This window comes from Ramularia collo-cygni (genome assembly GCF_900074925.1).
Source record: "Ramularia collo-cygni strain URUG2 genome assembly, contig: RCC_scaffold31, whole genome shotgun sequence".
NCBI classification, from domain to species: domain Eukaryota; kingdom Fungi; phylum Ascomycota; class Dothideomycetes; order Mycosphaerellales; family Mycosphaerellaceae; genus Ramularia; species Ramularia collo-cygni.
Genome location: NW_019716285.1, coordinates 48014 through 64190, shown reverse-complemented (window position 1 = coordinate 64190; position 16177 = coordinate 48014). Strand labels below are relative to the sequence as shown.

Below are 16177 nucleotides of genomic sequence, written 5' to 3'. Positions count from 1 at the left end.
CTCTCTCTTCCGTCGTATGGGATTAATGGTAGTTTTTGATACTCTCAGGTTGTACGTCTCCAGGGTTGCTCGAGATCATCCTATTCGATGCAGGTCATAAGTACTAGATCAGATACATGTACAAGTATTGGACAATCAGTATGTATGTACACAGAGCGATTGGAGAGGTCCAGGAGGGGTGGTGTAGGTGATGTGGATGACGTCTTTGATTGATCAACCGTCCGAACCATAAATATGATCTGGGGTGGTGGTGCTCTACGGAAGTCTCGTCTATCTTATCCTTTATCTGAACTTGAACGATAGAGGCTGTCTACGGGTTTGTCTCTGCACGGACATCGAATAGTATCGTGGTCGCGAGATGCGTATTCAATATGTTTAGGGTTAGGGTTGGGGTTGGGGTTGGGGTAGTGCGAATTGATGACTCTTGGGCGACTGAGCGTGATCATCTGGTTTGAAGGATTCTATAAGTGGCTCGTAGTATATATATAGTCGCTCGGTGAGACGTTAGGAGATGTTGGAATTGGAGCTTTTGGAAGGGTGTTGTTATTTCCCTCGCAACTTTTGGTATTGGATGAAGTTCTTGTATGGATCTATTCGAATGAGATGTCTCTAAGAGCAGTATATTCAACACGCGAGTCTATTTTCACAAAACTACCAGATCAGACATGTTTTCAACATGGAAGAGATCCTTGAAAGGCTGTTTCCAGAAGTCGAGGCACATGTAAAAGGACTGGTGAAGCTCAATCGTTCGAGAGGTGAGCAATGGAGAAGATCAATTCGCTGCGTACCAATCACACGCTATGCATTCCCGCCCACTACATATCTCTTTCGTTCGGCCGTCTCAACATAATGCTCCTGTCATATATTCATTTCCCCATTGCCTTGCCCCGTCTCAAACTTCCCAAATCAAACTCATCCGATGCTTGCTCCGTCGCATTCTTCGACCCCGGCATCCTCGATGATACCTTCTGTCCACCGCTGCCAAACAAGGAAGCATCCATGTTGGATCTCGCAGGCGGTGAAGGAGCAGACTTGAYATCCTGGCCAAGCATAAAGGAAAAGGCACTCTGTTCCAGCGGAGGACGGGAGGGAGTCGAAGGCAGCGGTTTGGCCGGCTCTGTCTGATTCTCCTGTATCGCTGTCGTGTTCTGAATTGCACTCGTAGTAACAGGGGTGCTTGGGGTTTCAGCACCAAAGTCCTCGAAAGAGGAAGGGTCCGCGAGAGTTTGACTGTGCTCAGGAGCATCTTTTACAATGGCAGTCTCCTTGTCGTCTGTATTAGATTCGGCGATCCGGGGAAGACTGTCTTGACTGGCGCTTTGGGAAGTCCGCTCTTCCTCGGGCAGATTAAGACCTGGTTCGCTCAGGTAGACTTGTACAAATTGTACCTTGGCAACAGCCGTGCTAAGCTTCTCCACGCTTTGTTCCTGCCGGACGTGACCAGTAGCCTTGTCATCTTCGGTGGCCAACTTTTGATAGTCCCAGAGTTCGTTGACGGCACCAGAAAGCAGCTCAGCCAACTTCTTGTTACGATCCTCGAGTTCTTTGACCCTCTCAGCCAGACGATCATCCACAGGTCGGTGACGAATCGACGGAGGCGGCGTTTGATTCTCGCGGATCTCTTGAGCCTTCTTTTGAACTTCTTCAACAGCATTGCGAACGGCCTTGCCAATGCCAAGTTTCTCCCCCTGAGCGAAAATGTTCTTGGCGGTGCTTTGCAATACTGTCTCGAGGTTACGAGACTGGCGGCCTGATCGTGACGGAGATAGCCCAGTGCGGCTTCGTATGGCATTGATACCAGAGAATGTGGTAATGTTACGTTGCAGTGCCGGTGGGGTCGCTGGACGGTTTGCTCGCAGCAAGGGCCGGCCAGTATATTTCAACACCAGATAGCTGCYGCCTTCGGTATTCATATGAGTCTTCAAATACAATGCGTCAAGTCCGAGACTTTGTGCGGGAAAGTCTTTGTCTTGCTCAGGATAGCGTAGGAGATAGCCTAGGGCGTTATTGTAGTCCGAGTCGAGCAGATGCCATCGGATTCGTAGAAGCATAGCGAGGCAGATGTGGTCCACAATCTCCAAAGATGGGTCTTCTGCAAATATCACGTCCCAAAGGGTGAGGACACTTTGGAAGTCGAACTCGCGGCCGAACAAGAGTCGAATCCACCGGATCAGGAACACTTGTGGGACAATGTCGAGGCCTTCGAGATGCGTCTTGAGCTCGGGATCCACTTGAGGTAAGAGCTCGGCAAAGATGTGATGACTTCTGGACGCAATCGATATCGGGCCTTCTGAAAGATACTGCGAGAGAGGTCAGAGGAACTCTAGGATATGTTGCTGGCTCGACTGACAAAGGTTTTGGCGGACTGCATCACCTGTCCAAAGATGGCAAATGCGTCTTCGAGCGATTAGTACTTTAGTATCAACAAGATGGGATGATTTCATCACCCACCGTGCTCCACATACTCTGCATCGAATATGGTCTTGATCAGTGCGTCCTGGCCCATGGTTCTGCTGCTCCCTCCAATCTGAATGGCATCATTCTCGACAACCCATAAGATTGGCGCTGCGATCTCGTGCATACCCTGGCGGTATCCCACATCGGCATTCAGTTTGCAGAAGATGAAGAGGATATCTAGCAGCATTCGTTGAGTCTCTGGTTGGCGGAAATAGGGATTCTCAGGCATGCATCTCTCGACATCTTGGGTGATTTCAGCCCTCAACTCTTCATCCTTTTGAAGAGCGGCCCATGGCGAAGACTTTCACCACTTAGCTTTGGTCAGAGCAGAGGTATGAGATGGTCTGGCAAGTATTCCAGCATCGATATATCATACCTCGGAATCCTGGCTAAGAGGATCAAAGCCCGCTCCCGCTCCCACATCTTCCGGATGATCGAGGTAGCGGAAAAAGTGAGTTCGGAGGGAGTTGAAGGCCGAGCGCGAGGAAGCCAGCGTCCGCTGCCATTCAGCTGCATCAACGTTATCAACCAGCAAGAAGGCCTTCCACGCCGCGGATCGAAAGCCGTTCAAACTCTCCAGTTTGAGGTGTGGTTCAAGTCGAACGCCATCCTTGAGCTCTCGCAGCGTCTGGTACTGCTCAAGCTCTAGCCAGCTTTCCCTGGCATGCTCGAGGCTTCGCATACTTTGACGTGGTGAGCTGGCGAGGTGTTGATGCACGAGATAGCGTCACGCGTGGAAACATCGTGAACCCACCTACTTTGGAGCTTGCGGTTCCTCCCGACTCGCTTAGAATCGTTCTAAATATGTGGAGAACGTGATGTATGTATTGTGGGGAGCAGTAAATGTATTGACGGTATATACAACTCATTTAGATCATTCACGCTGCCGCTTCGGCAGACGCGGTTTTATCACTGGTAACAGCAGCAGCATCGGCCTTCAAGTCGGCCCAGCTTGTTTGGCGATACCCACCACGCTCAAAGCTCTTCATTGGAACCAGACCGTATTTATTGAACATTTCCTTGTCAGCGTCCCATCCCACAGCCTCGGTCGTGAGCATCTTCTCTCCAGTAAACACTGCGTTGGCTCCGGCAGAAAAGCAGAGAATCTGCTCAGCCTCGCTCATTGTAGTACGCCCAGCTGCGATACGAATGATGGTGGCAGGCATGACTAGACGTGCAGTTGCAATGGTTCGAAGAATGGCGTCAAACTCGATGCGTTTTCGGTTGGGATCATCGCCCAGCGGCGTGCCCTTGATGGGCACGAGAGCATTCACCGGGAACGACTCTGGATGGGCTGGAAGAGTAGAGACGGTATAGAGAAGACCGACATGGTCTTCTGGTTTCTCGCCAAGACCAAGAATACCACCCGAGCAGACATTGATGCCTGCTTGTCGGACGTGGGACAGAGTCTGCAGACGCTCGTCGTAGGAACGAGTTGTAATAACCGAAGGATAGTGCTCACGCGAGGTATCCAAATTGTGGTTGTAGGCGGTAAGACCTGCGGCGGCGAGTTCATCTGCTTGATCCTGATCAATCATACCAAGAGTCACGCAGACTTCCATGTCCATGCCGCGGATCCCCTCTACCATGGCTTTGACGTTCTTCAAACTGGTCTTTCGCCCGCGCATGTCACGCCACGCGGCTCCCATGCAGAACCGTGTACTGCCATTGCTCTTGGCTATCCGGGCCGCTTCCAGCACCGAATCGACGGGCGACATCTTGGTAGCTTTGAGACCGGTGTTGTGGCGAGACGATTGCGAGCAGTAGGAGCAATCTTCACTACATCCTCCCGTCTTGATGTTCATCAACGTGCACATTTGCACTGCCGACGACGAGTGGAAGCGGCGGTGCAGCGTGCCTGCTTGGAAAGCCAGCTCCATGAGCGGCGTGTCGTAGATTTCCCGAATCTCATCCTTGGTCCAGTCGTAGCGAGGAGCCCGTGCATTGACAGCACTCCATACCGCGTTGCGGGCCTCTGGAGGCGGGGGAGCAGCGGCCGAGATAGGCGAGAAGGAGTCGTTGACGGGCGTGCTAAACTGCCGGGAGCGAACTACAGACGACGTTTGAGCTCCACGAGTGGCGGCTCGTCGGGAGAGCAGAGCCAGCGACATGACTGCGGACGTGATGAGGGAGGATGGAGCAACAAACCCCCCATGTTGACTCAACAACTCGGTGTTAACCTCGCCTTGCCAAGTCACGGCATAATTCCCAATCATTGGAGAGCTACCCCACTACGAAGAGCCGAGCACGAGAAGTTGGGACGGCAGCAGTGAAGGACGGCAGGGGCGGTGTCCAATMAGAGAAGCTCCCCTCTCTGGGGTAGTTGAGCTCATTCACTTCTCTTCCCTCACTGCGACCTCTTCTGCGGGAAACATCATCAGGGCGAGAATGATCGGGTCATCCGCCACGATGGAGTAGATTCAGGCACTGGTCTCGTTGAACAATGGCGGTTGCTAAGCAAAGCATGCGAAGGTTGCATCGATGACAAGTTACGCAGCATTCATCATGGGCTGGTGTACTGCATCGGCAGAATGTCGATTTGCCCGCCGGTATCGATACACTCGATCTCTGAACCCGCATCGCAGACTCCACGGCCGACTCTTGTCAAATAATCGAGAGTCTCGCAGCGTCAGGGCATTACGTCCAAGGCGGTCCGTCGGCACGAATCAATCTGCCGGTTCCGAAGCGGGTTGGACACGAAAGACAGGAGTTCGATCACAACAAGAGGTGTTCAGACGTCACCTATACCAGGTACCTTGCGACCAAACGCGCAGTCATATCCAAGCACGATGCAATGTGCTTCAACCTGAAACATAGCGGCGAGTAATGGGTCGGAACGGCCCCCTCGGAATCGGGACCCCGTTGAACATTCACCCAAAGGAGTCACCACTGAGCCCTCTTTCGGCTCGGGCCTTGCATACCCATGATTCTCGAAACGAGTGACCTCTGTCCTTTGTCAATCTTATCATCGGCCTGCTCTACGACCCCAACGAAGAAATTGAAGCTAACCAGGCCTTGACACCAGACTTTGAACACTGAGCAAGTTCAATGATCGACATAGCAGCCTCTCTATCGTTCTTGTCATCGCAAACATAGTAGTGGGAGGATGAAGCATTGATCACAGCATTTCTGCATGTTGTCCAGTCTTTGGTCGCGCAACGCGGGAACGACATGTTGCAGTGTGTCCAGATCGCGGCGAGACCACGGTGACCATCACGACCCCTGGCGCTTTTCATTCCAGCATTTAGTTCTACAGCAGCATGCAAGAGTTCTTGGCATCATTACAGCATTGTGCGGACTTCATCCCGTCCGCGACGTCGCAAGCTTTGAATTAGATCAGTACTGCTTCCGATCGACGCGGATTCATACTTGCAATCATATCGGATACACGGAACCTTGCGCGACTTGATGTCCGCTAGTGTTCCATGACAACAACCGCATTGCCTAAAGGGACTTCGGGACGGGACTTTGACTGCAGAAAACATCCCAGTCTGAGACGATTAATACCTCTTCCTTACTGACTCTGAGGAGCGCCACGTTGAAGCCACACGAAATTGCCAGTACGGAGCTGCCAGGACACCGACGTTCACAGTGTGTTGGTTGGAAAGCTACGACTCAGGGCAGCCGTGATGGCACCTCAAGGGGATTCGAGTAGTATCATCAGCAATAGCAGCTCAGCGAGGTATAAGACCATCCAGTCGACACACCTCTCTTTCTCTCTTCATCACAACATCACTTCATCTTCACACCACAGCAATCTACATTCACTCAAACACTCTTTATTTCCATCAACTTCAAAAACAAACCACTCCACCACCTTCAAGATGCAGTTCACCTCAGTTTTCACCATGCTTCTTGCTGGTGCCGCCTTCACTATCGCTGCCCCTGGCAACCCAACCTACGGTGGTGCCAGCGGAGGTAGCCAAGGTGGCATGAGCCCTGGCGGCCAGGGTGGAATGGGTGGCGGATCTGGCTCCGGTGGCTCCGGTTCTGGCGGTCCCAGCGCTGGTGGCTCCGGCTCCGGCGGCTCTGGTATGGGCGCGGGCAGCTACCAGGGAGGCATGGGTGGCTCCGGTGGCAGCGAGAAGAGCCCAATGGGCGGCTCAGGTGGCTCTGGCAGCCAGATGGGCGGCTCAGGCGGCTCCGGTGGCTCTGGCAACCAGGGTCGCTCTGGCGGACAGCCATACTTCTGCGGAAAGGTCAACGGCCTTCAGGGAAGCCCACAGTGCTGCCAGACCAACGTCCTTGGTGTTGCCAGCTTGACCTGCTCTCCACGTATGTTTCCTATCCGATGCTCTCGATGCATTTACCATTCGCTAACAAGTCTTTTCTACAGCATCAAGCAGCATGTTCACCCAGCAGGAGTTCAGCAAGGACTGCGCCAAGAACGGACGCGTTGCCAGCTGCTGTGTTCTTCCAGCCGTAAGTACCCACATTCAAGACACACCTCCGAGCAGAACAACAACTAACATAAATTCACAGGCCGGTCTCGGTGTTGCTTGCCAGGACCTCAACGGCAACATGCTCTCTTAGATTCGAGCATTGCATGCTCCGTTCTACGGCCTTTGTCACGGTCACGCAAATATCTTCCCATGAGCCTCACACAGTCAACAGCAGTTACCAACAGCTTCGCATTACTGTCTTATGAACATATCCTTAATATGGACAGTTGAATATAGACGGTTAAACCATGTCTCCTTAACGCTTGAACGACACCTCCTCAACGCTTTCTCACAACCCAGCCGCCCATTTTAAACAAGTTTCTTCTTCCATGGCAACGCTCAGTGTTCACGATGCCAATACTGTATGACACCGCTGCACCCCACCAATGTAGACCTTTCCTCGCGTTCATGCACACGTCGATGCAGATCTTCCCCATCACATCTCCTCGTGCTTGAGCTGGAGTGTCTCCACATCGCATTGTCGCCCGCCCATCTCCGGACAGCAATTGTTCGGCCAGTCAAAGAGGCTCGTCGAGGTCACACGACCTGAGAGACATGGCTGCAGGGTCGACAAGGCAACCACTTCCCTTTGCCTTGTGTTGTGTCAGCCTCACTTCATGTTCCACCATCACTTCTACGACGTCCTTGATTCGTCCTCCACCACCATGATCAACATCGTTATCATGACATTCCCGTCCCAGTGTCCAACTCCCATCTGTCGTCAAAGATATGTCTCCTCCTCTGCTCCACGAAGCTGGCCTGAAGCTATCGACCAAGACTTGACGCATACCTAGCATTGGAGAACGCGACACAGTGAGGCTCAATCAGAAGCGGTCCATGGGTCTTGAACCAGATCTTCTTGCTTTTGGCTTCCACTATTCAGATCTCCTGACGATATRCAGCGCCTCCGTGCGGGACAATGATCTTCACAGACCCTCCTGTCTTCATATTTGTTGTATGCATTGCCTTCCCATCCTCAAGCTCCTTCCGCTACCCCACCGGAAAGCAATCGATGGTAGAACTCCTTGCAAGAATGATCCATCATTGTAACTGGATAATTGAAGTTGATGAGCACTTTCCGTACGTCTGCCCAGCTCGCCAGACGTAAGTCACTCAGCAAGCCGAGGATCAGCTGGCTGAAGAAGGCCGCAGAGCCACAAGTGACCGAGATGATGAAGACTGCCCACAGTGCAGCCTCTGCTGAGTTGGAATCCTTCAGCGCCTCCTGATCCATCTCCACAGCTTCCTGMCAGGCAGCCTCAAAGCCAGAGTTGTACATCGATCCGTGCGCGAATTCGCAGCCCTCTGTCTTCTGGCAGCTCTGAATGGCGAGACAGGCACTGGCGATTCGCAAGGACTCCTCGATGGGATGCGTAGGTTGGGAGTCTGCTAGGAGAGAGGTATTGGATGTGACGGTGGTCATCACAATATCGAACAGCAGCTTGTTCAAGCGGTGTCTTACGCCTGGACTGTGGTAATCAAAGCAAGCGCTGCGGCTCAGTAAGTGTAGGGATTGGCTGCTTATCGAAATGCGGGTTTKCAGCGCAGCAAAGCCTCTAGGCAAGGCTATCGGAAGGTGCTTGCTACTGAAAAGCCCGCCAGGGATGGTAATCTCCTCCAAGGCCGATCCATCTCCATTGCGTGTGAGAGACCCAAACCTCTCGTCGCCAGGCACCAGTGCAGCGGCGGCAGCAGACAGAGAAGCGGCCGTGAACTTGAGCACATGGGTAATCCAATGGACGAGGGGTTTCAGCGTGCCTACTGCACCGTCCTCTTCGGTGGAGGACTGCATTCCGTTGTGGAAGGATTGCTGCTCTGAATCTCGTTGCTGATGCTGATCGACATGCTGATGGCTCTGCGCTCGAGATAACGGGGGAGGCTGCGGTGGATGCTGTGGTTGTGGTTGTGGTGGTGGTGGTGGTGGTTGTGGCTGTGAGTGAGCCTGGAATTGCGCCTGAGGTGTACGCTGAGGTTGAGGTTGAGGCTGAAGCTGAGGTTGAACATGCCTGGCGATGCCGGGTTGTCGGGGAGTGCTGCCTTCGCTAGGCGAAGTTGGAGAGTCGCGAAGGCGGCCGCCTCGGTTGCGGGCTCTCGTTTCCCTGCTCTGGGCAGCGCTTGCACGAGCGGCCTGAGCCCTCACAATCCGCCTGCTCTCCTGCGAATGTCGACCACGCTCCGACACTATCACCAACGGTGGGTTCTGTCCAGGTCGACTGGAGGAGTGGATGAAGGCATCGCCATCATTGGACGCCGTAGAGTCCCGCGACGATGGCATGGGGCACGTCAACATGCGGCCACGGCAGTGGGCAGCTACCTAGCTATACTCGTCTCGGCAGATGGTGATCCAGATCAACGAAGAAGCGGAAGGGAACGTCCACGAGGCAGAGGAAAGATGGTAGCTTCCGCTGTGCCCGAGTTCCAGATTGCAGGTACTTGAACGGGCAGTGGCAAGACACGTGGTGGTGGGTTCCGTTAATACTATGGTCCCGCCCCCCGGTAGATATCTCAACGAAGGACGTACTACCTACTACTCGATACAAGTGTAATGGTCGGGATCAGGATGCGACGCCAGTGCGCGACAGGCTTCTGGAAGAGTCCCAGCGGGCGAGGGGCATGGGTAATAATAGTAGTGCCGGCATCGCGTATGCGTCGAAGTGCTTTGCGACTAGCAGGCGTAGGTGGTACCCAGCAATCGACCCAAGCAGGTGTCATCGTACATGCATTTTGATTCCAAACCATCGCTGCGGTAAGTCCCTGCGTGCGGAGCGGGTGCCATTCTGGCCAGCCTTCACCTGCAGGATTCGAACAAGACTCCGAGGCCTGCCTTTTTTGTCTTACTCGGAATTCTCGCAACCTTATTCACCGCTTGCAATTCTATCGACAGCCGGCCCACCATCGATGTCCTGCAGATGCGATCGCTTGGACAAACGAAGCCTCTCAAGGGAAGGAAGGGAGGTGGAGTGGCGAAACTCTCGTCACATGTGGCTGAAATCGCTTACCCACATATTTAACTCGCCGGACCAGATGCTTTACTAAGGAACTCCATCAGCGCCAAGTTTGCAAGTACCGGCGGGCAGAGGGCTGAACTGACATGGCCCTGCCTGTCCGTGACGACGCATGGATACATCTGTAACTACCCTGCTTTTCACCAGGTATCAAACCCAACGTTCGTTCTCGCGCGCAATTACGAGGTATAAATCTTCAACGAACACTAGGATCCTACACTGCCAGCAACTCCCGTCCACTTGTAGTCGCGGTCCGTCACTTGCCGCTGAATCTAGTTGTGTCTTGCCTTTGCTTTGCCCACAAAGCGGCAAGCTCACATCGCGAGCTACGATCTACAACCCACGTGGATCTACCGCATCCCAAGGCTGGTCTGGAACGTCGGCATCATTCGATTCGCGTGTGTGTTATACAAGCCGTCTTATCGCAAGCTCAAAGGGGTAGCCGCCTCGAGAGATCATGATGATGGTAGGGTTAAAAGTGGGGAATGAACAGTACAGAGCAACACCCCTAAGGAGCGCGGCTACCAGAGGCATCACACAGGTAGCTAGACGTCAGGGGCGTTTGTGACAAGTTCGAAGATCAGCCTGGAAAGTCTCGCGGCGGTCATGCAAAGAGGAATTGCGTTTGCCAGTTACAGCCCCGGATCCTTGGAATTTCGAGGATGACGCAGTTCTGATGGCACCGCCACATCCCACACCCGCGAACTTCCGTCTCGGAACAGAGGATTTCGGACGACGGACTATACACCGGGACAACACAATGTGATCATCGACGAGCCCGATTCATCGATTTTATGGCACTACGCAGGGTGTCTCCCGTATCGATAATCTACCACAGTGTCGGCATGACGATTGCGGAGTTACTTCCGTCGCTTTACCAATTCTCCGCCCGCCCACCTACGAGAACGGGGTCCGCGCAAAACGGAGAGGTGCGAATAGCCAGAAAGCCAAGGGGGTTGCCATATTCATCGCCGGCTCGTCGCAGTGGGCTGACGGTCTCAAAACTTCGTCAAGTCTTCGGCCTAGGGGATGTTCGTCTCAAAGAAACGACCTTTTTGTGCATCTGATGTCCCTCCGATGGAATTCAACCAAGACCCTTTGTGACGGGGAGCTAGGCTGCTGCTGCGGCGCTTCATGTTAGGGCTAGAGTACCGCGGAGCCGGAGAATATACGCGAGCAGCAACCATGAACGGCATGATGAAGTAACCTGGATGTCGTACTAGTTATTCTAAGGGTCTCAGCATTTTCCCTCGCAAATAGCATTTCCTCGAAAAGGCAACATCGTTCCCATCGTCGATGCTTTCCCATGCAACGCTCCAGGAGTTCAGGGCTAGAACTCGTCAGACTCGTCACAACCGACCATGATGATGGTGCTGACTTGAAAAGCTTTTCATCATCCCTGCGAGCAACCTGTACCATGACGCTGGAACTTCTGCTGCAAGGCGGCTGCAGCCCGGTGCACGTTAAAGGAACCTGGCTGCTGCCGATGCTGCTTCACGTAGCACATGCGATTCGTTTCCTCCTAAGTGTACAGCGTCTTCGCACAGTCTACGTACGGGCCGCTATTCTCTGCAATCGGATTGACTCACTCCTACTTTACTAGGATTGCCGGGAAGCGCAGTTTCTCCCGATATACGAAGACGATGTAGGCCGTTCGAATCGTGTTGTGTAGGACACTGACCGTGTTCATGGTGTGAAAGAGGTGGGGTGGGAGTGGAGGATGAAGCGACCATGCGGAAGCTCAGGAGGGGGAAAGGAAGCTAACATAACTACGACTACTCCGTCCAATCGCCATTCTCAWCGACAAAAGATCCGCAGACTTCCGGACTCAATCCACCCAGAAAGAAGCAGAAATGCCTAATCGAACCAGCATGTCAGATAATGACAGTGACCCTTATGTTCGCTTATAACAACATGATTTCTCAAATCTGACGAACCTACACACTGCCTGGATACTACGAATTCGAAGATTAGGCTAGGAGAGCCCAAGAAATTGCTACAATACCTCGGCCGCTTTCTCTAGACAACCTAGACTCCTTCCTAAGAGTACCCCGACATAGTTAGGGACACATTTCCCCAACACGTCGTTGGACCAGCGGAGTCGCGTACTTCACTTGAACCAAGCGAGTGTGCCTTAGTGGAAGAAGGAGAATCTTGTAGTGCTTGGGAAATGTCCGAGTTCTTCTCACCACTCAAACATCATTCTCGACAGAGAACCTGTGWGACTGACAAGCGCTGTAGTCTTTCTACGGATCCGTCTCATTTTCCGCGAACGTGGATGACTGAATCTAGAACCAAATAGAAAAGACGAGTGCGTTCGTTGAAGCTGTAGAAAGGGTTATAGTCGAGCACATCGAGCGAACTGAACAGGACCGAGTAATTCTTGTATGGAAGGCACTTTGAACAATTGTCGTTGTCTGGTCCATTGCGTCTGCCGTCGTCGTCCGTCTCTCCGGGGTTCCTCTTCCAAGGGTCTTTGACTCAGTGAAATTGCTGAAACCTTCTCCGATCGGGTCCATGATTTTAGAGACTTTTCTTGCCTCATCCGGGATGAGACCAACAACCGCACATGCTTCCCGTTGCACATGTCCGAATGTAGACTGTTCGCATCGTGTTGTATACGAGTCGCTTACATGGCGTGAAGGTGGAGTGGGAGTGGAGGAGCAAGGACCACACGCGACTACAAGCGTGTCAGGCGATCGCTCTTGCGCACGCGTGTGGCTTGGGGTGGTGGTTTGTGCGTTTGCGGGGGAATTGAAGAGTGTGGAGAGGGATTGACAAATGAAACTCCTCTCCTTCTCACATCATCATTCATTTTCACTGCCATTCTACCACGACATACAACAATCATTATGCGTATAGAAGCATTGGCAGCGAGTCTGCTGGCGGGCTTGACTTCAGCATCGACTTTGACGCCGCCTGTTCTTCCTCTGATCGTCCGCAATCCGTACCTCTCTACATGGCTAGTGAGTTGCTTGGAGTATAGCTAAACTCAGGAACGTGCAACTGACAGAGCATTCTTCCCCTCCCAGGCCAATGCAAGAGATGAGCCATGGTCGAAATGGCCAATGTTCTACACCGGTGACTCGTTGGGTTTTTCAGTATTAGCTTCCACTCCAGATACTTCGACCGTTTACCCTCTTCTCGGACGTCCACAGGACTCTCTGGACAATGAGAGCACAAACTACACCATCTCGAACCCAAAGTACCTTGGAGCTCAGTACGATGCTTCCACCACCAATTTGACATACACCATCACACCGAATCATTCATCCAATGGCAGCGCCGAGGTTGTGCTTTCATTTCTGTCCCCGATAACTCCCACTTCAACTCTGAGGCAGTCGATTCCAGCTAGCTACCTTTCAATCCACGTGAAAGGAAGCTTCGATCTTGACATTTATGTCGACGTGAATGGTGAGAGAGCACGTGGCCGTAATTCCGCCACGGCATATGCTGACCTTTTGTTTCTCTTCAATAGGCCAATGGGTGAGTGGGGACCGTGGTTCCCACATCGAATGGAACTTGCATGAACAGATTGCGAAAGACACCACTAAGCTCAAGACTTGGAGGGTCAAGAGAAGCAACGAGGAGCTCTTCACCGAAAAGGCGGATAGAGCAGAATGGGGAACTCTCCATTTCACAGGACCCTCAGATGTTGCACACGAATGTGGGACGTCGGGTATCCTTCGTAATCGATTCGCAAAGACTGGGAAGCTGAACAATGCTGTTGACAACTCTTTCCGAACGATCATGGACGAGGAACCTGTATTTGCCTTTAGCAAGAAATTCAACTTGGGATCCGGCGAGAGGAACGAGGACAGCGTTCTGTTCACAATCTCACACATCCAGAATCCCGTCACCCAGTTTGCTTCTGCCAGGGGATTGACGATGATGCGACCACTCTGGATGTCGTACTTTTCCTCAGACGAAGCGCTGATCGACTTTCACTACCACGACTTTCGCCATGCCTTGAGTCTTGCGTCTGATTACTCCACTCAAGTGGCAAAGGACGCATACGCGAGCGGTAGCGATAGTTACAAGGACATCGTTGAGTTGAGCGCGCGGCAAGTCCTGGGTGCTACGGTGTTCAGCGGAACCCCGGAGAATCCCATCCTATTCCTAAAGGAAATCAGCAGTAATGGCAACTGCCAAACCGTCGATGTCATATTCCCTGCTTTCCCCTTCTTCCTATACACAAATCCTCGATGGTTGGCATACCTCTTGGAGCCTCTTCTCGAGCACATGCTCAGCGGTCAGTACCCCAACGATTACACAATGCATGACTTGGGCACACATTTCCCTAATATGACTGGCCATTCCGATGGGAATGATGAATACATGCCGGTGGAGGAATGTGGTGACATGCTCATCATGGGTCTTGCGCTGGTCAACAGTCTGTCATATGGTTCGGACAGCGAGACACAGTCGCCATGGAGTGCTCTCGGTGCGGCCAAGAAGGCTTCCGAGATCGAGATGCTCGCCGATGATATCAGTCCATTCGCCCTACCCTCCCAGCCTGAGACTCGAGATGGTATTTTCGGCCTCGACGATGCATGGGGAGGCGCAAGCTCCGCCCACCAGGCTAAGAAATGGCTATCGAGATCATACCGTCTCTGGAACCAGTGGAGTGGATATCTCGTCGACTATTCCCTTTACCCTGCGAATCAGCTTTGCACGGATGACTTTGCCGGCTGGCTTCCTCTGATGACGAATCTCGCGCTCAAAGGTATCGTTGGCCTCAAAGCCATGAGCGAGTTGGCAGAAGTCGCTGGCGARGTCGAAGATGCCAAGTACTATCGCAACATCAGCGAGACGTACATCAAAGAGTGGGAAACTCAGGGAATGTCCAGGGATGGTGAGCGTGCCAAGTTGTCCTACGACTGGTACGGCTCCTGGACGACTCTTTACTCTTTGTACGCAGACGCCGTGCTCTGCTTCCACCCCACTCTCAACTCCACAGAGAGTAGTATCGAATTGGCACACGGTGGTTCACAGCAACCCATACTTTCTAGTCTAGGCAAGAAGAGCAGCAACTTCATCCCCGATCACATATACACTGCTCAGTCCCGCTGGTACGAGACTGTGATGCAGAAATATGGATTGCCGCTGGACAGTCGTCATCTCTACACCAAGAGCGATTGGGAGTTCCAGGCGGCGGCGGTGGCTTCCAAGAAGACCAGATCTCAGATCTTGGACAAGGTAGCCACATGGTTGAATGAGACGAGTACGGATCGGCCATTTACCGATCTTTACAAGACGGAGGAGGATGGCGGATTTCCAGGCAAGTCGATCATTTTCGTGAAGATTTCGCACCAGCTAATAATTCGTAGGTCCCAACTTCTTCGCTCGTCCAGTGGTGGGGAGTCATTTTGCTTTCCTAACTCTCGAGCGGGCTTGTCAGGGTAAGGGAGCGGCTGCATTTGCATATGAGGAGTGAAGTTTGGGACGTCTTTCAATCTTTCGGTGGTCTATTCCTAGCATTGCGATCCTTCTGAGGCTGATTGATATCTCGATGCGGCATCGGAATGGAATTGGGGTGATTGTTGGTTGAAGTCTGGCCGCCATGTTTCCCATCAATTTCATGTCGCAGTGCTGACTAATCGATCGCCGCAACTCACCATTGGATGTTGACAACCATACCAACCTCACTCTCCTTCTGTAGCACGTTGTATACCCTCGATACCTTCTCAATCATGTCGTCTGGATATGGCTTAACCGGAGGTATGCTTCCCCTCCTCGGTGTCCACCGCGCATGAGCTCCAGCGAAGTCGGCGCGGTGATGGAGATCAGACACTGACAGCAGCCTCCTCCAYCGTATAGGACCTTCGCGCTGCTTTCCCTTCTGGCAGGAAGTCCTTGCCTGCTACGTCGTCAACACAAACGCCGAAGACGACTCCGGCAAGTCCAAGTGCCAGCCACCATTGCAGGATTACTACGAGTGCTTGCATCACCGCAAAGAGGTACCCATACCAACCCCGTAGCTTGCCGCTGCTCAGAACGAGGGAAATACGGTGCTGAGCACAATCACAGGCATCCAAGATCCTCGCCCTGCAAGCCGCATACCGAAAACGCGAAGCCGCGACACCCAGAGACAATGCGCCAAGCGCTGGCGAGATCAGAAGTCTAGGATTGTTGGAGGCGAGTGATGCGGAGAAGCATGTCAAGCATGGAGATCTGCTGCCCAGATATGCGGATAACAACCCCAAGGGTGCTCCTGCATAGAAGAGGATGCGGAGGGAGTGTAGATATACGAATGAAGGAGAGCGGACTGCA

At 52.8% G+C, this 16177-nt stretch overlaps 6 protein-coding genes; 3 read left to right on the top strand and 3 right to left on the bottom strand.

Moving 5' to 3' along the window:
• Positions 1 to 866: 866 nt before the first annotated feature.
• On the bottom strand, positions 867 to 3139 carry RCC_11467 (related to TBC1 domain family member 5; the record flags this gene model as incomplete). XM_023776688.1 has 4 exons in its annotated part: positions 867 to 2300; positions 2351 to 2397; positions 2452 to 2758; positions 2834 to 3139. 4 exons carry the CDS (start codon positions 3137 to 3139, stop codon positions 867 to 869), a joined length of 2094 nt encoding a protein of 697 aa, XP_023632456.1.
• Positions 3140 to 3335: 196 nt separating this feature from the next.
• On the bottom strand, positions 3336 to 4568 carry RCC_11466 (related to biotin synthase; the record flags this gene model as incomplete). The annotated part of the gene is made up of 1 exon (XM_023776687.1): positions 3336 to 4568. One exon carries the CDS (start codon positions 4566 to 4568, stop codon positions 3336 to 3338), a length of 1233 nt encoding a protein of 410 aa, XP_023632455.1.
• Positions 4569 to 6281: 1713 nt separating this feature from the next.
• RCC_11465 (uncharacterized protein) lies at positions 6282 to 6990 on the top strand (the record flags this gene model as incomplete). XM_023776686.1 has 3 exons in its annotated part: positions 6282 to 6732; positions 6794 to 6879; positions 6940 to 6990. The coding sequence occupies 3 exons, from the start codon at positions 6282 to 6284 to the stop codon at positions 6988 to 6990; spliced, it is 588 nt and encodes a 195-aa protein (XP_023632454.1).
• Positions 6991 to 7875: 885 nt separating this feature from the next.
• Positions 7876 to 9174, bottom strand: RCC_11464 (uncharacterized protein; the record flags this gene model as incomplete). The annotated part of the gene is made up of 1 exon (XM_023776685.1): positions 7876 to 9174. The coding sequence occupies one exon, from the start codon at positions 9172 to 9174 to the stop codon at positions 7876 to 7878; it is 1299 nt and encodes a 432-aa protein (XP_023632453.1).
• A 3582-nt stretch (positions 9175 to 12756) lies between these two features.
• Positions 12757 to 15341, top strand: RCC_11463 (related to glutaminase A; the record flags this gene model as incomplete). XM_023776684.1 has 4 exons in its annotated part: positions 12757 to 12870; positions 12937 to 13318; positions 13383 to 15185; positions 15235 to 15341. 4 exons carry the CDS (start codon positions 12757 to 12759, stop codon positions 15339 to 15341), a joined length of 2406 nt encoding a protein of 801 aa, XP_023632452.1.
• Positions 15342 to 15597: 256 nt separating this feature from the next.
• RCC_11462 (uncharacterized protein) lies at positions 15598 to 16126 on the top strand (the record flags this gene model as incomplete). XM_023776683.1 has 3 exons in its annotated part: positions 15598 to 15625; positions 15725 to 15864; positions 15935 to 16126. 3 exons carry the CDS (start codon positions 15598 to 15600, stop codon positions 16124 to 16126), a joined length of 360 nt encoding a protein of 119 aa, XP_023632451.1.
• Between the last annotated feature and the right edge of the window lie 51 nt (positions 16127 to 16177).